This window comes from Carcharhinus amblyrhynchos, chromosome 6, assembly GCF_965287045.1.
Source record: "Carcharhinus amblyrhynchos chromosome 6, sCarAmb.v2.hapA, whole genome shotgun sequence".
NCBI lineage: Eukaryota > Metazoa > Chordata > Chondrichthyes > Carcharhiniformes > Carcharhinidae > Carcharhinus > Carcharhinus amblyrhynchos.
The window spans coordinates 120,081,350-120,105,285 of record NC_137329.1 but is presented as its reverse complement, the minus strand read 5'-3'; the positions used below and the strand labels follow the sequence as shown (position 1 = coordinate 120,105,285).

The 23,936-nt window shown below is 41.1% G+C and overlaps 1 protein-coding gene across 4 annotated transcripts in view; it reads left to right on the top strand.

Annotated features, from left to right (window-relative positions):
- Nucleotides 1-23,936, top strand: part of atp2b1a (ATPase plasma membrane Ca2+ transporting 1a) — a 106,670-nt gene that overhangs the window by 49,087 nt on the left and 33,647 nt on the right. For all 4 annotated transcript variants that reach the window (XM_080191319.1, XM_080191321.1, XM_080191320.1 and 1 more), the window contains exons 5-9: nucleotides 3,704-3,829; nucleotides 12,374-12,487; nucleotides 17,614-17,652; nucleotides 19,624-19,782; nucleotides 21,860-22,074. In XM_080191319.1, coding sequence (XP_080047445.1) covers nucleotides 3,704-3,829; nucleotides 12,374-12,487; nucleotides 17,614-17,652; nucleotides 19,624-19,782; nucleotides 21,860-22,074 — 653 coding nt within the window. The remainder of the gene's footprint in view (nucleotides 1-3,703; nucleotides 3,830-12,373; nucleotides 12,488-17,613; nucleotides 17,653-19,623; nucleotides 19,783-21,859; nucleotides 22,075-23,936) is intronic.

The window sequence follows — 23,936 nt, the reverse complement described above, 5'->3', positions numbered from 1 at the left end:
ACATCTTTCTAATCTGCCTTAGATTGGTGTGGGAGGAATGGGATCGAATTTATGGGGCATTGGCACCAGTATTGGGGTAGGTGGGACTTGTTCGGGCGGGATGGGGTTGGTCTGAATCGTGCTGGGACCAGAGTGCTGGCGAATCGAGTAAAGAGGACTGTAGACAGGGCTTTAAACTAATTAGGGGGGGGGAGGGTGCGAGGGTAGGTGATGTTAGGAGGTCTACAGTTAAGGATAGGGTACAGGTAAGGGAGGAGGCTGAGGATGTCCCAAGTGGTTGCGTTACGGCAAATAGGGTCCAGAAGAAGGCTGGGATGAAAGCGCTTTATCTGAATGCATGAAGCATTCGGAATAAAGTGGATGAGCTGGTGGCGCAGATCGACACAAATGGATACGATCTGGTGGCCATTACAGAGACGTGGCTGCAAGGTGACAGGGACTGGGAGATGAATGTACAGGGCTATCAAGTGTTTAGGAAGGATAGGCAGGAGGAAAGAGGGGGTGGCGTAGCTCTGCTGATTAAGGACAGCATCAAGGTGGTAGCAAGGGATGATATCGGAGCCAAAGAGCAGAAAGTGGAATCGTTGTGGGTGGAGATTAGGAACAGCAAAGGGAGGAAGACGCTGGTGGGTGTCGTCTATAGGCCCCCGAATAATGATCTGGAGGTGGGGCGGGCTGTTAACGCGCAAATAAGTGCGGCGTGCAGGAATGGGACGGCAGTAGTTATGGGGGAATTCAATCTGCATATTGATTGGTCGACCCATGTTGGACGAGGTGGGCTCGAGGAGGAGTTCTTGGAATGCTGCCGGGATAGTTTCCTGGAACAGTGTGTGTTGGAGCTGACGAGGGAGCGAGCTATCTTGGATCTGGTGCTATGTAATGAGGCGGGTAGAATTAGGGACCTTGAGGTGAAGGATCCTCTTGGAGAGAGTGATCATTGTATGGTGGAGTTTCTGTTGCAGATGGAGGAGGAGAAAGTGGGTTCCCGGACACGTGTCCTTTGTTTGAATAGAGGGGAGTATGGTAGGATGAGAGAAGAATTGGCGAATGTGGACTGGGGGAGCGCGTTGGAAGGTAGGTCTGCTGAGGAGCAGTGGAGGATCTTTAAGGAGATCTTTCTTGGTGCTCAGCAGAAATTTATTCCGATGGTTAAAAAGGACAGTAGGAAGAGAGGTAATAAGCCGTGGATAACGAAGGAGGTGAAGGAAAGTGTTAAATTAAAAGCGGAGGAATTTAGAGTAGCTAAGAGCAGTGGGCGAGAAGAGGATTGGGAAAGGTTTAAATGTCAACAAAGATTGACAAAAAAGTTGATAAAGGAGGGTAGAAGAAGCTATGAAGCTGGGCTAGCGCTTAATATAAAAAAGGATAGCAAGAGTTTTTATAAATATATAAAAAGGAAGAGGCTGGCTAGGGTGAACGTTGGTCCCTTAGCGGATGAGAAAGGGGACCTAGTGGTAGGGGATGGGGATATGGCTAAGGTCTTGAATAACTTTTTTGTTTCTGTCTTCACGGAGGAGGACGTGAATAATTTGCCGGGTGTTAGTGATGGAAAGGTGGTAGGACTGGAGGGTCTTAATGACATTACTGTTACTAGAGAGGTGGTGCGCGACAGACTGGAGGGGCTGATTGTGGACAAGTCCCCAGGACCGGATGGAATGCATCCGAGGGTTCTGAAAGAAATGGCGGAGGTGATAGTGGATGCCTTGGTGGTTATTTTCCAGACGTCGCTGGATTCCGGGGAAGTGCCGGAGGATTGGAAAACGGCTAATGTTACGCCGTTGTTTAAGAAGGGTGCCAGGCAAAAGGCGGGGAATTACAGGCCGGTTAGTTTAACGTCTGTGGTAGGTAAAATGTTAGAATCCGTCATTAAGGAGGAAATTGCGAGGCATCTTGAAGGGAATTGCTTGATAGGGCAGACGCAACACGGTTTCATTAAAGGGAAGTCGTGTCTGACAAATTTACTGGAGTTCTATGAGGATGTGTCTAGGGCGGTGGATAGAGGAGAGCCGGTGGATGTGGTCTTTCTGGATTTTCAGAAGGCGTTTGATAAGGTACCTCACAAGAGGTTACTGCAGAAGGTCAGAGGACATGGAGTTGGGGGTAGGGTGTTAGCGTGGATAGAGGATTGGTTGTCAAATAGGAGGCAGAGAGTGGGGGTCAATGGGTGCTATTCAGATTGGCGGTTGGTGACTAGTGGGGTGCCCCAGGGGTCGGTGCTGGGGCCTCAGCTATTTACCATTTATATAGATGATCTGGAGGAGGGAACCGAGTGTAGGGTGTCGAAATTTGCTGATGACACCAAGATTGGGGGAAAGGCAAATTGTGCGGAGGGTGTGGAGAGTCTGCAGAAGGATCTAGATAGGCTGGGCGAATGGGCCAGGAAATGGCAAATGGAATTTAATGTTGGCAAGTGTGAGGTGGTCCACTTTGGTAGGAAGAATGGTAGGAAGGACTATTACTTACGGGGCGAAAAACTGCAGCAGGCGACGGTGCAGAGGGACCTCAGGGTCCTTGTGCATGAGTCGCAAAAACCCAGCCTGCAGGTGCAGCAGGTGGTCAGGAAGGCGAATGGGATGCTGGCCTTCATAGCGAGGGGGATTGAATATAAAAGTAGGGAGGTCTTGCTGCAGCTGTATAGGGCATTGGTGAGGCCGCAGCTGGAGTACTGTGTGCAGTTTTGGGCGCCGCACCTGCGCAAGGATATTTTGGCCTTGGAGGGAGTGCAGAGGAGGTTTACTAGGCTGATACCGGAGTTGAGGGGGTTGAGCTATGAGGAGAGGCTGAATAAACTAGGCTTGTACTCGTTAGAGTTTAGAAGAATGAGGGGAGATCTCATTGAGACGTATAAGATGATGAATGGGATGGATAGGATAGAGGTGGAAAGACTCTTCCCGCTCAAAAAAGACAGTAGGACTAGGGGGCACAGCCTCAAGATAAAGGGGGGGCGGTTCAGAACGGAGTTGAGGAGGAACTTCTTCACTCAAAGGGTGGTGAATCTCTGGAATTCTCTGCCCGTTGAAGTGGTGGAGGCTGCCTCGCTAAATATTTTTAAGAAGCGGGTTGATGGGTTTTTGATGAGAGGGGATTAAGGGTTATGGGGAGAGGGCGGGAAAGTGGAACTGAGCCACGACAGATCAGCCATGATCTTATTGAATGGCGGGGCAGGCTCGAAGGGCCAGATGGCCTACTCCTGCTCCTATTTCTTATGTTCTTATGTTCTTCCAAACGCCCCCTTTTTTTTTTCAAAGTAGCCTCAGGCACCATGGTACTTTGGTTTTCCCTCGAATCATCTACCCCTGACTCAGTCACATTGCTTATTTCATACATGTTAGACAGTGCCAAGGAGTGCTGGGTTTCTGGACCTGCTGTCTCTCTTCCTTTTTGAATGCTGGAAAAACTCAACGCATCTATCTCTTAAAGCAAAAGAGAGATGGAAAGATGGATTTTATACTGTATAATAGGGGCTGTTGCAATTGGAGCAAGTAGAAGGTCAGTGATTGGGAGCTAGGAGAGGTCACATCAGAACGTGAAGGTCACGAGACAGGAAGCATTTCTTGAATGCTGTTGCTGGTGTTTTTCCTCTGCAGAGGCAAGATCTCCACACATTAAGGAAAATATGCAACGATTCAAATATCCAATATTGGTAAATGATGCTTCATTGCAATTGTGGTTATCTTAACACTTGTGCCTTGCCTATTTTTAGGTGACCTCTTACCTGCCGATGGTGTGCTCATTCATGGAAACGACCTAAAAATTGATGAAAGCTCCCTGACTGGGGAGTCTGACCATGTGAAGAAGAGCTTAGAAAGAGATCCACTGCTGTTATCTGGTAAGATATGGTACAAGGGGTGAAAACCCCAGTCTAGCCTGATAGACCACATTAATTCCCTAGTCTGAAATATGAAATTTAATTCTGAATTGGTGTATTGAACTACTCTGAAAGGAGCAGGCTGGCCAATACTGGGTGGGTTAAAGGGCTGAAGAGAAGCAGTGAAATTAGAAATTGCTCCTGGGAAGAGTATGATGTCATAACTTTGGCAACAACTTAATTTTAGCTGTGCAAGGTTGGATATTAAACTGTGCTAGCTCAAATGTAATGAAATGGAGAAACCAGAAAGGATAGGAGTGATTAATCAATTAGATAAGCTTCTTGAAGATGGATTCAGTTGTGAACTAAGTGCTCGGACATTGGATATTTTATAGCCCACAAAATAAGTACAGGAGAATGAAAGGAAGGTAAAATAATGGAAGCTCCATCCATGGTGTTGTCTGGGATAAGATGCCAAAATACACTTATGACTCAAGTCAGTACTTTGTAGAATTCTAACTTGGGTGGGAGTTGTTGAATACATTTGGGAGAGAAAAATTTATCAAAAACATGAACTTGGTCAGCAACCTTGGTGTCTTGAAATTTGCATAAAACTGAAGCAAGAAAGAGCATTGCCCAATTCAAGCTTGTAATACAGAAAAATTGTGAAAAATACATGGTATAGAAATGAAGATTGGAAGGATTAAGAATATAGATAACTGACAGCCAATGTAAACCTTTGAGAGCTTGCAGAATATTGTGAAATTGTCAACATGTTCTAATTTTCTTCAGACATTTTGGATATATATTTGATCAATAGAATCTGTATAGTTTTAAGACCATGATATTTTAAGTCAAGTGCCTGTAAATGGACAATTTTTTAGACCAAATCTGCTTTTAACTGCATATCGCATCTCAGCATTGGGTCCATGGTTATTTTCCCCCTCCCTCCTATCAATAAAATCACTTTGTGCTAGTTCATGTCAGTTTGCTCCTGTTTCTTTTCCATGTGTCCAGCTGAGTTGTAGCAGAAATTCTCAATCTTGTAGAAGTACTGTAGTCCTGCTAGCATCTTGCAGCAGAATTGAATTTCAACCACAGTACAAGAGAGTGAATGCACTAGTGAGGGATAAATTAGGGGGAGGCTGAAGACACTACCTTGGCAGAGGAATAGGAAGCTATTATACTGCAGCAATCTTAGCAAAGCAAAAGCTTAAGACATACTAAAAGATGGCCAGTAGTTAAAACTTGTCACAGACTCTCTTTTAGAAAATAAAGGAAAAGCAGAGGTACTGAAGTATTTCAGTTTTAAAAAAAGCTAGAATGAAGATAGGACTCTATAAAGGGAGGAATGCTAATTACAAGGAAACTCTTGAAGATTAATATTTTATATGGTCACCCCAGGCTCCATTCAGTGCTTAAATAGCAGATACTAATTTTCCAAAATTCCTTGAGCAGAAATTTTACCCAAGGACTGGAAAGTGACAAACATTCACCCATATTCAAAAAAAAAGGCATAAGCCAGGTAATTACAGACCGGTTAGCCTCATCAACAGTAAGAAAACTAAGGGATAACATTGAACACTTGGGAAGGTGTAAGCTAATCCGAGGCAGCCAATACAGGTTTGTAAAGGACAGTCATACATTCTGTTGGCCTGAATACATACTTGAAACTTCACCATCCAGGAAAAAAAACAGTCCAGTTGGTGGGCACTCCATCCACAATATCAAACCTTTGCACTCTCCAACGTGGGTATGCTGTATTTCCACTTTTTTATGGAACGTGGGTGTCATTGGCTACACTAGCATTTATTGCCCCTCTTGATTGCTCTTGAGGTAGTAGTAAATTGCAGTGTGTACTGTCTACAAGATGCACTGAAGCAACTTGCTAGTTTTGACAGCACCTCCTAAGCCTTTGACCTCTGCCTAGAAGGATAAGGGTTGCATATTATCCTGACTTAAATATCTCTCTTTGCTGGGTAAAAATCCTAGAATTCTAACATTTTGTAGGATTGCAATCTTAAATGGCAGTTGTTCCATGGGCAATTGAGATGGAGCTCAGCTGATGCTGGCCTTATCAGTGCTGTGCACATCCCATAAACGAATAGAAGATAAACATTCTTTCCATTAACCTCTTTTTTTTTTCTGAAACCCAATCATCTCTTGATGCACAAAACCTTTGGCTTTGGGAGTTTGAACTGATGGGACTTGGGGCTTGCATTCATTAAGTAACTTAAGGTCTGGTATGTTGCAGGCTTATTGGTGTAGCCACAGTCAGCATTCTTCCAAGGATATGAAAATCCCTTCAGTCCATATAAACTATCTGTATTTTTATGATCCTCCTTTTGGGTATTGCAGTACCTAAAATGATGATTACACAAATTTATAGTGAATGCAAGCCAGAAAAGCAATTGAAAAGGAAGAAATGCATTTTATAATTAGAAGTGATATCCAGGAGTAATTGAAAAATTTTTGACTAAAACAGTCGTCAAGTTCCCCATAAAGACTAAAGTCATTTTGCCACGAATCAAAACTAAAATGGCAGTGGGATGGGAACCTATGCAAGGAGTCAGGAGGTGGAATCAAGGACACAAGTCAAAGGCAGAAATGGGAATAAGAAAAATGCTAGGCAGAGAAACAAAAGGCCAGATTCCAACAGGGCTTTAGTGAAAAATAGTGAGAATAGGACCAGTAAAATTAAAAAGATGAACCTAAAGATTTTGTCTTAAAACGTGGAGCATTTGCAATAAGGTGGATGAATTAATCACAAGTAGATGTAAACAGATATGATATTGTCTCCATAATCTCAACATCACCGCTAGGTGACCAAGGGTGGGAACTCGACATCCAGGGTAAAGGAGTGGAGTTGCATTGCTGGTTAAAGAGGAAATTAACATTGTACTGAGGAAGGATTTTCACTCCAACCATTGAAATCTGGATGGATCCAAGAAATGTTAGTAGGGATTGTGTACAGAGACACACACTGTAGTGGTGATATTGGGAATGGCATTAGATGAAAGCAGTTAAGGAACATCTGGCATTCTGGGTGATTTTAATCTGCATATAGATTAAGCAAATCAAATTAGTCACAGTACAGTAGGGAAATTTCTGGAGTGTATCTGGGTTGGTTTTCTGGACCAATACATTGAGAACCGACTAGAGAGCTGGCCATACTTTCCTGAAATGTGGAAGGAATAATTGGCAATCTAGTTGAGACCTCTTGGGGATGAAGAACCATAACATAGAATTTTTCATCAAGACGGGAAGTGATGTCATTGATTTGAGTCTAGGGTTCTGAATCTTATAAAGGAAACTATGATATGAGGCACCAGTTGGCAATGATAAGTTGGGAAGCATTACTTAAAAGGATGATGGTAGATAGACAAAGGCAAACATTCAAGGAGTGCATGATTGGACTATAACAAATTTGTTCCTGTCTAGTGCAAAAGTAAAACTGGGATTGATTTCAGAAGGGGAAGACAAAATATGTGTAGGTTTGTGGGGAACATAAAAACTGACCGCAATAATTTCTATAGGTATGTGAGAAGAAAGATTAATGAAGACAAATGTAGACAACTCCCTTACAATCAAACAGGGGCATTTACAATGGGGAACAAATAAATGGCGACCAACTGAATACACTAGTTCTGCCTTCACAAAGGACAGAAGCTACCAGAAAAGTTGGGAACCGCTGGGTTTAGTGAGAGGGAGGAATTGGAGGAGATCTATTAGAGAAATGGTATTGGGGAAACTTGAGGATTGAAGGCCTGATAATTTAAATACCAGAATATTTAAGGAAGTGGTCTGAATAATGTGTTGGTGGTTAGATTCTATAGATTCAGGAACGGTTCCTATAGATTGGAAAGTATTCTATGCAACTTCACCATTTAAAAGGGTGGTAGAGAGAAAAGAGGGAATTGTAGACTGATAAGCCTTACGTGGTAGGAAAATTCGAGGATCCATTACCCAAGATTTTCATAGCAAAACACTTGGAAAACAATGGCAGAATTGGGCAGAGTCTATGTGGGTTTATGATCAGGAAATCATACTTAGCAATTCTACTGGCATTCTTAGCAGATCTAACTAAGAGTTGAAGAGGGGTGAGGCAATGGATGTGGCTTATTTTATCTTTCAGAAGGCTTTCGTCAAGTCCCACTAAGACTAGTGTGTAAAATTAAAGCCCATAGGTTGGGGGTAGTGTACTGATGGATAGAAAACCTGGCAGATAGGGAAAATCAGTGCTGGGATCCAAGTACTCAGTTAAGTTAATGATTTGGAACTAGGAACTAAATGTAATATCTCCAAATTTGCAGGTGACAAAGCTGGCCAGGAGATTGAGCTTTGAGGAGGATGCAGAGATCCTTCAGCTTTGATATGGGCAAGTTGATTGGAAATAAGGGCCGATACAGTATAATTTGGATAAATGTGAGATTATCCACTTTGGCCAGATTTTGTTACCAATTAAGAATGGGAATGTGCAGCAAGACCTAGGTGTCCTCGTACAGTCACTGAGGTAAGCATGGAGGTGCAGCAGGCAGTAAAAAGGCAAACGGTACTTTGGCCTCCAAGTAAAAGGATTGAGTACAGGAGCAGGGATATCAATGAATTATACAGGACCTTGGTGAGGCCACCAAGAATATTGTGTGCCATTCTGGTCTCCTTATCTGAGGAGGAATGTTCTTGCTCTGGAGGAAATGCAAGGAAGGTTTACCAGACTTGTTTCTGGGACGATGGGGCTGATAGAGATCAAATCAGTCAGGTATTGAGATTGTCGGTATCTGCTGGAGTTCAGAACAATGAGGGGAATCTCATAAAAATCTCTAAATTCTAACAGGATTAGACAGGGTAGATGCAAGAAGGGTGTTCCTGATGGGGGGGTGAGTCCAGGTCTGGAGATGCAGAGTAGACAATTTAGGCTAGATGAGAAATTTCTTCATCCAGAGATTGACCAATCTGTGGAACTTGCTACCACAAAGTAGTTGAGGCCAAAATTATCGGATGTTCAAGAGGCAGGTAGATTTAGCACTTGAGACTAAGGGGATCAAAGGATATAGAGGGTTGGTGGGATCAGGCTTTTGAGTTGGATGATCAGCCACAATCATGCATGGTGGAGTAGGCTAGAAGGGCCATAAGGGTGCCTCGTGCTCTTATTTTCTGTTTCTACGCATGAGGTATGCAGTACAAGGGTTGGATAATAGTTTTGAGGAAAGTCTCAGATTTTTGTGATTACTTCCAGTGGCACATAGATGTCTGATTTAAGGTTTCTAAAATTGTAGAGTTTTGGTGTCGGTTTACTCATTTTGAGTTCATGACAAGGGATCATTAATTTGAACTGCTGTGTGGAGATTAGAATGTATTTGTAGGAGAGCATGCTGGAGCATGGAATGCTTTGCCAGTTGTTAAAATGAAGGGCTGCATTATTAATTTAAAAATCCAAACATTTGGTACTGGGATGATGCATGCATGAGGATGACAATTAATTTTCAATGATGGGCCAAGTGGCCTCCATCTGTTTTCTAAACTTTTTAGTTTAGAAAACACCCCTAAACCCATGTGGAAAAATAACCCAGCAAGTAGTTTACTCTTTATCTTCAGAACTGACCCATTCTTGGCATTTAGGGCATGAAAAAAATCAAAGATGAGTAAAAGTCTTTTGATCCCATGATAGTTGTCCATTTGGTCTGCCATCTCATCCAGCCTAGCATTCAGTCATATTTTGATCTACCATGCCTATTTCCTCCAAGAATTAGATTGGTGTATTCCAATTAGAGCAAAGGCTTTTTTCATTTGTTCTCATACTGCATTGTTTTGCTCATTGAAGTTGCCTTGAAGCAAACGTTTGGAATCATTTTTGCTATTACATTGAGGTCACATCTTGATCTTTTTCATTAGACTACAGAATTGACATGTCTCATTTTGTGGCTTGTTCTGTTTCCCCGTATGTGTTCACCTAGCAGTCGGCTTTAGTCAGTGCATTCTAATGTCTCCACCATTTGCAGACATCTACAGTATGTAGGAAACCTATTCCAAAAATCAACCTACAAATCACTGTGTAAAAACACCTACATTTGCTGTAATTGCAAAGTTCATTACTAATTCTACTATGTTCATTATATATGGTTTAGTTTTCTCACTATGAATACTTTGGCTTTAAAGCATATCTAATCTGAATTATTATTCTGTTACAAGCTACATCGTGCATTTGTCTATTTTGTCATCTCTGCATTTTTGTGCGGAGGGTGTAGAAAGTCTGCAGAGGGACCTAGATAGGGTGGGTGAGGGCCTGGCAGATGGAATACAATGTTGGCAAGTGTGAGGTTATCCACTTTGGCAGGAATAATAGTAGGAAGGACTACTACTTACAGGGTGAAAAGCTGCAGCATGCTACGGTGCAGAGGGACCTGGGGGTCCTTGTGCATGAGTCACAAAAACCCAGCCTACAGGTGGTCAGGAAGGCAAATGGGATGCTGGCCTTCATAGCGAGGGAGATTGAATATAGAAGTAGGGAGGTCTTGCTGCAACTGTACAGGGCACTGGTGAGGCCGCAGCTGGAGTGGTGTGTGCAGTTTTGGGCGCTGCACTTGTGCAAGGATATTTTGGCCTTGGAGGGAGCGCAGAGGAGGTTCACTAGGCTGATACTGGAGATGAGGGGGTTGAGCTATGAAGAGAGGCTGAATAGACTGGGCTTGTACTTGTTAGAGTTTAGAAGGATGAGGGGGGAATCTTATTGAGACATATAAGATGATGAAAGGGATGGATAGGGTAGAGGTGGAGAGGTTCTTCCCACTCAAAGGACAGCAGGACCAGAGGGCACAGCCTCAAGATAAGGGGGGGGGGACAGTTTAGAACGGAGTTGAGGAGAAACTTCTTCACTCAAAGGGTGGTGAATCTCTGGAATTCTCTGCCCGTTGAAGTGGTGGAGGCTACCTCACTAAATATATTTAAGACATGGGTAGATAAGTTTTTGGTAGGCAAGGGAATTAAGGGTTATGGGGAGAAAGCAGGAAAGTGGAACTGAGCCACTTCAGATCAGCCATGATCTTATTGAATGGCGGGGAGGCTCAAAGGGCTAGATGGCCTACTCCTGCTCCTATTTCTTATGTCTATAAAACCACTGGTGGTTTGTGCAAATAAGCATGAACCCCCAAGTTCATATTTTTTGGGGTACCAGATCAGAAACCCTAAAATATATGAAGCCAGACTAGACCCTAACGTGAGGATAAGATTTTTCATTCCAGGTGTGGCTCTATTGACACAACCAGGGAGCTTTTTATCAAAACACTATTTGTTTGATTTACCTTTTAACAATTGAACAAAACTTGATGAAATACAACTCTTGACTGCTAACCTATGTTTCAATCAAGCAAAATTTCCCTTATATACTTAAACCCCTCTTTAAATTAGTTAGCAAAACAGTTATTTGTTTGTCTTGGGTTAACAGTCCTGGTGCTTTCAGAGCCTCAGGGACAGAGACACAGCTGTTTTCTTTTTCTAGCAAGTTCAGGCAGCAACTGCTTGGTGTTTAAAGTAAAAGTCCTCTTTCCTGCAATTGTGGCTTCTCCCATTAATCACATGACTTTGTCCCCATCAATCAACCTAATCAAAGCTCACATGACTCTGCATAGCTAGTCAAATCCCAGGAGAAAATAAAACTAAAGATCCATTAACTCTACAAAGTAACACATTCCTAGCTAAAATAAAAGCAAAATACTTTGGATGTTGTAATCAAACAAAATCAGAACCTGCTGGAAAATCTCAGCAGGTCTGACAGCATCTGAATGGCAGAACAGATGTGCAAATTGTTAAGGAACTGCCTGAGGAATTGGGCAGTTGCCCTGAAGGATGATGATAATGGATGAATGCGATGAAAAGAAACGAAATAAAAGTGGTGTGAGGTGAAGAGGAGAATTCATATTCTGAAGTTGAACTTCAGAACGTGAACGCTGTCCTCCACCTTCACCCCATTCCCCTTTTTTTTGTTCTTTAATTGCATTCGTCCATTTTTAATCATCCTTATTTTTTTTCCACGTCTCCACTCCTGTGCTCTATATTGTAAACCATCACCACTGCCACCGCCACCCCCCACGCCAACCTCCTTCAGGGCAACTGCTGCATTCCTCATGCAGTCCCTTAACAATTTGTACCTCTTCTGCCATTCACACAATCTGATCACTTAATGGACACTTTTAGTACCTTCTTCTTAGTCCAATGTCCCCCCCCCCCCCCCCCCATCTTTTCTGCTTCCCTTGGCTCAGACAAAGTCATCCAGACTCAACATTGGCTCCATTCACTCCCCACAGATGCTGTAAGGCCTGCTGAGATTTTTAAGCGTTTTCTGTTTCCGTTTCACATTCCTAGCTAAAATCAATTAGCCTGCATCCTTCATCTGCTGCATATATACCAGGCAAATTGATTCTTGTAATAAAACACACCACCTTTTAAAGCAGCCCTACCTTAAAACTACACAACACAATATTTTCATATTTAACAGCTATTAGTGTACAATAATGGCTATCATCAATTTGTTTGCTGTAATGGCCAGCTCTAACTAGAGTTTATTTTCAGGTACCCATGTGATGGAAGGTTCTGGAAGAATGGTAGTCACAGCTGTTGGTGTAAACTCTCAAACTGGAATCATCTTCACATTACTGGGATCTGGAGAGGAAGAGGAGAAAAAAAGTAAGCATACAGATAAATGGTTCCTGAACCACTGAAATGGCAGCTGCTTGAAGCAATATTTCAAAAGTCACTTGACTATATTATGAGCACGTATTCTAATCTTGTTCTTATTGCTGTGCCATCTTTTGGGTTAAAGTTGTGAAAAATGCTTTCAAAATCCAGCTTGCCTTTCCTCTGCCATAATAGTGCTGAGGGAGTCCTGCTTTTAATTTTGGAACTACCAACACTTACACTGCCAACCAGGATTCCAAAGCAATCAATCTGTATTTTGGCTGTCCTCCATGCTAGGAGTATGATCGTGTAACTGCAGTATTTTTTCTTTATTTGGTCAGCTGAATGACAAACTAATCATGTTTACAAAATTTAAATTTCCACCAAGTAAACTGGCCAAATGGTCTATTTAATAGTGATTTTGAAAGTCCTGATGTCATTGGTAGCCTGTTTAAAGTCAACTTTAACATTACAATTTGAGCTTAAACCAAGCCACTGAGTTTCTGTTTGAGAGCACGTTTACTCATTTAGGGTACTTGATTGCTGTCTGACAAGAGCCCAGAGGTATGTTTGTGGCTACTGCTGGACTTTATCAAATCTGTAGTTTTCACCAGTTTTAATGAGTGCTGGTATGCTTCCTAATTTTTTTTAACTAATGTCCATTCCTCAAACAACACTTAAAATCAGATCTGCTCATGTTTGCAGGAGCTTGTTGGGTACAAATTGGCTGCAGCATTTTCCTACGCCGTTCCTACTAAGTTTCAGAAGTACTTCATTAGCTTTAGCGCACTTTAGCACATTCTGGGGTCATGAAAAGTACAAAGACCTGTCTTTGGTTGCTAATCCAGTTAAGACTGTCCTATGTTATCATGCACTATAGGATTTGGAAAGAGTTCTATTCACCTCCCGTTTCTCATTTCTGGTCTGTCTATCTCTTGATTAACTCATTGGATCACTAACAGCAGTCTGGAAAGCTGGAGAGCTTCTTTCTAAAATTACACTCTACAGAATGAGGCCATTTGGCCCAGTGATTCTGAACTGGCTCTCTGAAAGCATATTCTACCTAGTTCCACCCTGCTGTCTTATCCCTGTAACCCAACGCATCTTTCAGATAGCCTGTACTGCCCATGCAGGCTTTCTGGACTAGATTCCTTGTTGGAATCATTATTTTAACATTTGCAATAAAAAATGCTTCATATATTTGAACACCAATATCATATCAGATTATTTGCACTGAAATGATTATTCTTTGGGCAACTGAAGTACCATTCTACATCAACATTTGTAAATGGGAAATGAATGACCAATTAAACAGGTGTGGGTTGATAGTTAACTGCTATACTGGCACACTTTACTCCTCTGAATAGACCTTTGCACCAATCCATGTGCAAAGATGGCACCTAAGTACTGCACTAAAATGGCAGCCTAGTTATGATTGACTCTGGTGATATTTGAACTCCACAACCTATTGAAACAGAAGTACTTCCAAGTGGACCAAGCTACTACCTGTTTAAAAGGTGATGGGTGTTGGTACTGAGGACTAGAGCACTTCCACATCTTACACAAAGATCTGTCATGGCCACCTTTAGCTGCAGAATAAAGGTCCTTCTGTTCCAACATGTCTTTGAAACTTTATAACAACCTGTACTACTACCAATATCTGATCAGTGGGTGAAGCCCCTAACTCTGAGCCAACTCGGGGTTCAAGCCTTGCTCCAGGACTAGGCTATGCAAAGCACATGCATGATATGGTCCAGGTCGTAAGACCATAAGAACTAGGATCAGGAGCAGACTGCTCTTCCATTCAATAGATCATGGCTGATTTGACAATCCTTCCATCCACTTTCCTGCCCTTTCCTGTAATTCCTGATTCCCTTACTGATCACAAATCTATCTATCTCGGCCTAAAATTTACACATGGATGCTTTCCCCCACAAGCTCTGGTAAGGAGTTCCAAAGACACTCAACCCTTGGTGGGGGGGGGGAGAGGGATTCTCGTTTTGATTTTAAATTGGCACCCCTTTATCCTGAGATTGTGCCCCAAGGTCCTAGACCTTGTGGAAGGGGAAACCTCCTCCAAGCATTTATCCCATCAAGCCCTTTAATACTCTGTTTCAAGGAGATCACCTTTACATGTTGGAATTTAAAAGAATGGGTCCCAACTTGCTTAACCTTTTGCTTTTAGATAATCCATCCATTCTGGGGATCATAGTGGCATGCCACCAAAAAAAATTTTCTTTAAATATGGGGATCAAAACTGCTCTCCGCTCCAGATGTGGGCTCACCAATACCTTGTACAACTGAAGCAAGACTTCCCTACTCTTATACTCCAATCCCTTTTGAAATCAGAGCCAACATTCCATTAACCTTCCTCATTATCTGCTGTTACTGTGTCCTAGCTTTTTTGTGCACCAGTACCTCTTAAGTGCCTTTGTGTTGCAGCCTTCTGCAGTTTTTCACCATTTAAGTACATTCTTTTCCCTTCCAAAATTAATATTTTCTCACATTACACACCATTTGCCAACTTCTTGTCCACTTAGCCTATTAGTAAACTGAATCCCTCAATTTTTCCACCTATTTTAGTGCTGTCTGCAAATTTGGCTTCAGTACATTTGTTGCTTTCCTGAGTTGTTAATATATATTTGTAAACACTTGTGGTCTCAGCACTGAACCTTTTTGAAATCTCACTGATTACAATTCAACAACCTGAAAAAGAACTTTTTTGTTCCCACTTGCTGTTTCCTGTCCATTAGCCAATTCTCTATCCATATCAATATATTACCTCCAACATCTTGAGCTCCTATGACTTTGTGAGGTACCTTGCTGATACTTCCAAATACAACACATCTACTGGTTTCCCCAGACTTCCTCAAAATCCTAATAAATTAGTCAGATGTGATTTCCTTTGTGAAGCCATTCTGACTCTGCTTGATGAGATTGATTTTTCCAAATATGCTGCTATTGCTTCCTCAATTGATTCCACATTTTTCCAACAATAGCCATTAGGCTAAACAGTCTGTTACTCTTTTTGCTGCCTCCTATTTTTGAATATGGATGTTTTATTGGCAGTTTTACAATTCTCTGGTACTTTTCCAAAATCCAAGGATTTTTGGAAAAATACAACCAATGCATCCACTGTCTCTAAGGATCTTAGAATGCAAACACATGAGCCAGTGGACTTGTCTACCTTTAGTCCCATTAGTTTGTCCAATACTACTTTTCTAGTGATGGTATTTAATTTTTACCCTGTACTCTTTAGTATTAATGGGATGTTCAAAGTATCTTCCATTGTAAAGACTAATGCAAAACATCTAACTCCTTTGCCATTTCCTAGTTCCCCACAACTATCTTGCCAGATTCATTTTCTAAGGGGCCTATGTTTTCTTTGACCACTTTTTTTACCCTTTTTGAGATTTAAAAGTACAGGTTGATCAGCATGCTGATTCTTCCAACAATTCTGTCTCAAAAGGACAAAATCATGAAGATGCATATGAAACAAATATCTAAAGTTTTCCGCACAGACTGGTTTTCTGTTTAGTTGGTAGAAAACAAGATACTGTTCACCAAGCCTGGTGTCCTGTAGCTTATTAAAAATATCAGGTTTGCACCCTTAAAGATATTTGGATCATTTTGAGCGAGTGCTCATCAATTTTTTTCCTCTTTGCATTGGCATGTTACCACTGCCTATATCCCTGTTGGATTTTGTTATGAAATTCTCTAAATTGGGAACTGCTTTGTTGCTAGACTTGCCTACTCCTGATCATGAGGCAAGAACTATCATTTCAATCATGAGAATCCTAGACTAGGGCAAACCTGTTTAAAATTAAGTTGGTTATTTCTTATCTAAACAGGAAGCTTTTGGCCAAATAAAACTTAGTGTCAATGTACTTAATATTTCTAACATCCTTTCCACAACACTGAATGGGGTGATAGGTTATCAGGTAGACTGGATGGAGATTTGAGGTTACTATCAGATCAGCTATGATTTATTAAATGGTAGAGCAGGCTTGAGGAAATGATTGGCATTCATCTTGTTTGTATGTCCTGAAGCACTTTGTGGTCAATGAAGTTACACTTTTGAAGTGCAGCCATTGTTGTAAGGGATTGGTTCAAATCCCAGAACCTGCAAGTAAGTGCCCTCAAAATAGGGCAGTATCTGTTGAACAAGCAGAGGCAAGAATAGTAACTTTAAGTGGTGCCATTTGTGCAGTTAAAATTGTCTGTAGCATTTATACTAAATGCAATTAATCATCTAATCGTGCAGGGAGGATATTCCCAGTGGCAGGGACACCCAGAATCAGGAGTCACTGGGGCAGCACAGTAACACAGTGGTCAGCACTGCTGTGTCTCAGCACCAGGGACCTGGGTTCGATTCCTGGCTTAGGTTACTGTCTGTGGAGTTTGCATGTTCTCCCATGTCTGCATGGGTTTTGTTCAGGTGTTCCAGTTTTGTCCCACATTCTGAAAGATGTACTGGTTAGGTGCATTGACCTGAATAGGTGCTGGATTGTGGCAACTAGAGGATTTTCAGAGTAACTTCATTGCAGTGTTAATGTAAGCCTACTTGTGACGCTAATAAATAAACTTTAAACACAATCTGAGGATTTAGGTTAAACCATGTCAGACGGAAAGGATGAGACATTTCTTCACCGAGTGTGGTGAGCCTATGGAATTCATTACCACAGGAAGTAGTTGATGGCACACACTGAATGTATTCAAGAGATGGCTGGATATAGCACTTAGGGCAAACAGGATCAAAGATTATGGAGAGAGTAGTTTTAGACTATTGAGTTGTATGATCAACCATGATCGTAATGAATGGTGGAGCAGATTGAAGGGCCGAATGTCTTTCACCTGCTCCTATCTTCTATATTTGTATTTCTATTCAGTCATATCCCTCTTATCCCACATTTGCAGGACCTAGTAAATGAGATTTTAATGCTTAAAGCATGGATGGTCAGCCTCAAATTGAACATGTGAAACTTTTTTGAAGTGAAAGCACAATTATACTTGAGACTCTAACTAAAAGGAACAGTGACAAAACTCAATCTATTCAGATGTCAATTCTTATTTGCACCATTAAATAACTCCAAATATGTAAATATATAGTTAATAAAATTGCTTTATTTTTTTAGATAAAAAGCAAGATGGAGCTGTGGAAAATCGAAACAAAGGTAAATATTAAATGCTTTAATTGCCCTTGGCATGATCAGTGGTACTGTTAACTTGGCCTTCAAATTATTTTTAAGTACTTGGAAACTAGCATGGAATCACCCATCAATATTGACAAGAAACTGAACTAGATGAGCCACATAAACACTGGCTACAAGAGCAGGTCAGAGGCTCAAAATTCTGTGGGGTGAGTAACTCTTCTCCTGACTCAATCTGTCCACCATCTGCAAGGTGCAAGTCAGGAGTGTGATGGAATACTCTCCACTTGCCTGGATGGGTACAGCTCCAACAACAAGAAGCTTGATGCCATTCAAGACACAACCTGTTTGATTGGCATCCCTTCCGCAAACTTTCTACACACTGCTGCTATTAAGTGTCAGTCTGTAAGATGCACAGCATGAACTTATTAAAGCTCATTAGAAGCACCTGCCAAGTTTGCAGCTGCTACCATCTAGAAGGACAAGAGCAGCAGACACATGGATCAGTGCCACCTGAAACAGCATCCTGACTTGGAATCATATAGCCATTCGTTCACTGTCACTGAGTCAAAATTCTGGAACCCCCTAATGGCACTAGGTGCACCATATGGACTGCTGTAGAAACAGCTCACTACCATCACCTTGCAGTCATTAAAGGGATGGGCATGGTGGCACAGTAGTTAGCACTGCTGCCTCACAGTGCCAGGGACTCTGATTCAAGTCCCACCTTAGATCACTGCCTGTGTGGAGTTTGCATGTTCTTCCTGTGCCTGCATGGGTTTCCTCCAGGTGCTTAGATTTCCTCCCACATTCTGAAAGACATGCTAGTTAGGCACAGTGGCCATGGTAAATTCTTGCTCAGTGTACCAGAATAGACAATGGAGTCTGACGACTAAGGGATTTTCAGTGATTTCATTGCAGTGTTAATGTAAGCCAACTTGTGACACTAATAAATAAACTTTAGTTCTAAATTGTAACCTTTACATAGCCCCAAATTGAGATCCTCAAGTTGATGATTGCACCAATGAAAACTTAATGAAGCTTACGCTTGTCACTTAATAAAGATTTTCAAGCCTTGGTTTTAGATCTGTCATATTCACATTTTTGTTGCTTTCGGTTGTGCTTTCATGTAGTTGTCAGTTTCATCTAAGCTTGTGTATGTTTAGAACTGAGGTAGACTGTAGGCTCTGGTGTAGTGGGGCTACCTGGATAGATTTTCAAAGAACTGGGATGGACACAGCTGAATGACAGCCTCCTACATTATAAACTTGGGTGTATTTCAGTCAGATGAACTCGTAGACAGGGCAGCTGGTGCTTGACTGCACTTTGAGGTCTCACTTAAATTTGTAGTCACACCTGTTGGGATTATTAAGCAGTCATGTATCCACAACTGCAATAACTTGGGTTTCATGACAATTCTTGAGCTCTTCAATCCTCTTCTAACATTGAAAAAATTACATAAGAACATAAGAAATAGGAGCAGGAGTAGGCCATCTAGCCCCTCAAGCCTGCCCTGCCATTCAATAAGATCAATAAAATTGTACATGGGGATGTCATTATCTGGGTGTTTTTAAACTTATTACATGAAAAATGCTTTTTGGTGAATATACAGCCTAACAGGTATGTAGCATACTGCACTAATTTTGAAATTATACTCATCAGCTATCTTTTTTGCAGTTGTATGACTAATCATGGAATCAAAAAAACTTATCACAGATTCAGCCCATTATGCCTGTGCTGGTTCTTGAAGCAGCCAAGCAGTTGAGCATTGCTCAACACATACACGTGCGCACACATTTTAAACCTTTAGCTCAAGTTCTGTTTTGAGGACAGTTCTAATTTCAAACCACCTTTTAATCACAGCTCTCAATCCTGGTACCTGGCATTATCCTCCCCCTCTCCCATGTAATAAACTAGCTTTCTGTGGCTAACGACTCAGCTAAAACTGGAGAATCCTCTTGTCCTTCTAAATCGTGACCATTTTGCTTTTTTCAGCTAAAGCTCAAGATGGGGCAGCTATGGAAATGCAGCCATTGAAAAGTGATGAAACAGCTGATGATATGACAGAGAAAAAGAAAGCAAACTTGCCCAAAAAAGAAAAGTCTGTGCTCCAAGGCAAACTCACAAAATTGGCTGTTCAAATTGGTAAAGCAGGTATGAAAATTAATCACTGAAACCAAAATAATTCCATAGTCCTGATATTATTGGATGTTTGTGTGCATTACATGGATGTGATGTTTCAGTGCTTGCGATTACATGTTATTGATTTGAGACCAGTCTCTACGTAACCATTTTTTTAGCCCAGTGGGAACATGTTTGATCAAAGTTTTAAAATGTCAAATTGTTTAGAATTTAACTGTTTTATGTTGAGCATGCTTATAGAGTCATAGAATGACGACAGATGGAGTTTAATTTAGACACGTGCAAGGTGATGCATTTTGGTAGATTAAGTCCTGTCCTGATTCGATTTAATGGTAGGGTGTTGGGTAGAGTTAGAGAGATCTAGGGGTGCACTGGGTCTTCAGCCCAACTTGTCCATGCTGCCCTTTTTGTTTTGAAACCCCTACGCTAATCCCAATTGCCTATATCCCTCTATACTCATGTAACTATCTAAATGTTTTTAAATGACAATATTGTACCTGTCTCTATTACTACTTCTGGCAGCTTATTCCAGATACTCACCACCCTGTATAAAAATTGCCCCTCTGGACAGCTTTGCGTACCTCACCTTAAACTTATGCCCTCCAGTTTTGGACTCCTGTACCTTTGGGAAAAGATATTGACTATCTAGCTGATCTGAGCCTCATTATTTTATAGACCTCTAAAATCACCCCTCAGCCATCAAGTCCTGGTAGCATCCTAATCTTTTCTACACTCTTTTTTTCTAGTTTAATAATATCTTAAGGTGACCAGAATTGCGCACAGTATTCCAAGTGTGGCCTTACCAATGTCTTGTACAATTTCAACACATTCCAACTCCTGTATTCAAAGCTGTGACCGATAAAACCAAACATGCTGAATGCTGCCTTCGCCACTCTGTCCATCTGTGACTCCACTTTCAAGGAGCTATGAACATGTACCCCAGATCTTTGTTCTGTAATTCTCCCCAACACCCTACCGTTAACTGAGTAAGTCCTGCCCTGGTTCAATCTACCAAAATACATCACCTGGCATTTGTCTAAATTAAACTCCATTTGTCAGTCCAATTGATAAGATTTTAATTTCAATGGGATTGTGTTCAAAGTAAGGTATAAAATAGAGTAACAAAATATAGGTAAAATTGTTATGGTTCATGATAAATAGTGACAGTTACATTCCTAACATACGAACCGATCCAATTTAAGTGGCCTATTTTCTACTTAGCTTTGTTTTCAAAATATGGTCTTGGGTCGACTCAGAACTAACTGTTCCAATAATGTGCAACTCAAGATGGTGCCAGAGCATGGCAGCAACTTGCAAGATGTTCCCAGCATACCCTCTAATTCTATCTTTACACTTGTTTTATGTTATATAACTCCTTGTACTTTAAGCCTCTTAATTCAAAAGTGATTGTAATAGTGTATTGTTAGAGAGTTTAAGTTGATCTTTTTCCACACCCTAGCTATGACTAACACATTCTGCACTCTCTCTCTCTCTCTCTCTCTCCTCCTTTTCTCCTCTATGAATGGTATGCATTGTCTGTATGGTGCACAAGAAACAATACTTTTCACTATGCTAATACATCTGACAATAATAAATCAGACACTGATCAGCATGTAATTGTTTTAAGGTTGTCAAGACTGACCAGCTTCATTCTTTAGATCAGCTTAAGACTTGATTGACACCACCATAATCAACCATTTCAAGAATGGAGTGGCTTATTGTTGGTGTACAACCTTAACTATTCCAATGCCATAATAACAAGTTATGCAAATTTTACTCCATGTTCTAGAACTGGCAAACACTACCACATTCTAGGGCCTCTTCAGCAAGATCCTTTTGGGCATTTGCAAATGTCTGCTGAAGTGTCTGCAGTTTTTACACCTTGCTAGAACTATGCCCATCTATTTTTATTGAAATAATAAACATTATTAAGTTTGGAATATTTCTAAAACTGATCAAGTTTCAGCTAGTGTCTGTCCCTGTCAGTGATCATTTTACAGATGCTGTTAAAAGTAACAGGTAACTTGTGGCAATGTTTTCTTTTCTATCAATTTATATATTGTAATTCTGATCTGTTTTTCTTTCATAGGGTTGGGGATGTCTGCTATTACAGTTCTCATTCTTATTCTGTATTTTGTGATTGATACATTCTGGGTCCAGAAACGTCCTTGGCTGGCTGAGTGTACTCCAATTTACATTCAGTATTTTGTAAAATTTTTCATCGTTGGTGTTACTGTTTTGGTTGTGGCAGTACCAGAAGGTCTTCCACTTGCAGTCACAATCTCTTTGGCTTATTCAGTAAAGGTAAGCTATAACTGAAAAAGTAACTGAAATCTTGTCCCCTGGGTATTTGTCTGAAACTTCTGGGGTTTGTTTCTGTACTCGGATATTTTCAGTTGTGATGTGCCTGCTGCATTAGTTAGTTTGAATAAGTAGTGACTTTTGGAAATCCCTTGAGTTGGAGAGAAGGTTTTGTATTCTTCAGTGGTATATTGGACAGTTTGTGGAACATTGGACAGTTTGTGGAACAAGTGGCCAACTGGCCAGACCTTGCATTTTGATTCCATTTGGATAGTATCTGCTTGAGCAGCATTATTCTCCTTGACTGAACTTTTATGTGGTGATTGGATTAGAAGCAAAAACTGTCAGCATAAAACAAATTAGACTTCCCACCCCACAAGTTAGGTTTGATCAGCAAAGCTCTTGTCAGCTTAGGTCATAGACTTCCTACGCAAAGTTAGTTTGGTTTTTGGATGTTTTGTTTTCTGATGCATAAAGGATACTTAAAAATTTGCCTGATTAAATTTAATGTGTAGCTAACCACTTTCTTCCTGCTCTTAAATGTTGTGACTTGTATTTATATATTTCATATGCAGTGGTGCATTTCACTAATGTCAGCCTTGAGATTCTACATCAGGGATGACTGATTAGTTGATCAATGCAGTATTGCAGTCAAGTCCAATTTCTGTTTTAACCTAACTTCACATATTTTCTTCTAGTAAGGCCTCTTGAGAAACTTGGGTCATAAACTTAAAGGTAATTACAAATGAATGAGGGAGTTGGCTTGGGTGAATTAGGAAATGAGATTAGCTAAAAAGACAGTTGATCAGCAATGGCAGATGTTAACAAAAGTATATCCTGATGAACAAGGAGTATTCTAGAAAAGGAATAAATCAATCTTGGTTAACCAAAGATTTGTATTAAGTGAGTTGGAAAGTTTTAAAAAACCAACAGAGCTCTCAAAGTGAGAAGGTAAACAGCTGGGACATAAACATGAAAATGAATGGTGAGAACTTGTTTAAATATATGAAAAGGAAGAGAAAGGCCAAAGTGAACATAGGGTCCTTTAGAGCCAAGACTGGGGAGCTGGGAAATGATGGGGAGATGCTGGTGTTGGACTGGGGTGAACACGGTAATAAGTCTCTCAACACCAGCTTAAAGTCCAACAGGTTTATTTGGTAGCACAAGTCACTAGCTTTCAGAGTGCTGCTCCTTCATCAGGTGAGTGGGAGTTCTGTTCACAAACTCAATTTACAAAATGGTAGGAATGCAAGTCTTAAAGGTACAGACAATGAGTGGAGAGAGGGTCAAGCACAAGTTAACACTCTCTCCACTCACCATGAACCATTTGGGTTCATGTCACACTATCTGTAACCCCCACGACTTGCCTGGGCTTGCAAAATCTCAGTAACTGTCCTGGCTGGAGACAATACACATCTCTTTAACCTGTGCTTAACCCCCTCTCCACTCATTGTCTGTACCTTTTTAAGATTTGATTACCTGTAAAGACTTGCATTCCAACCATTATTTTGTAAATTGGGTTTGTCTTTATATGCCCTGTTTGTGAACAGAACTCCCACTCACCTGATGAAGGAGCAGCACTGAAAGCTAGTGGCTTGTGCTACCAAATAAACCTGTTGGATTTTAATCTACTGTTGTGAACCAGGAAATAGCAAAGTTAAATAATACTTTGCAACAGTCTTCACATTCTAATGTTCCAAAAATACTAAGTAATCAAAAGAAGGGTGGTGTGGAAATAAATACATCACTGGAGGAAAATGTTCTAAGGAGACCAGTGGGGTGAGAGAGTTCTCCGGCATCTGGTTTTCAGGAAGTAGCTGCAGAAATAGTGGATGCATTGTTACCAATCTTCCAAGAATCCTTAA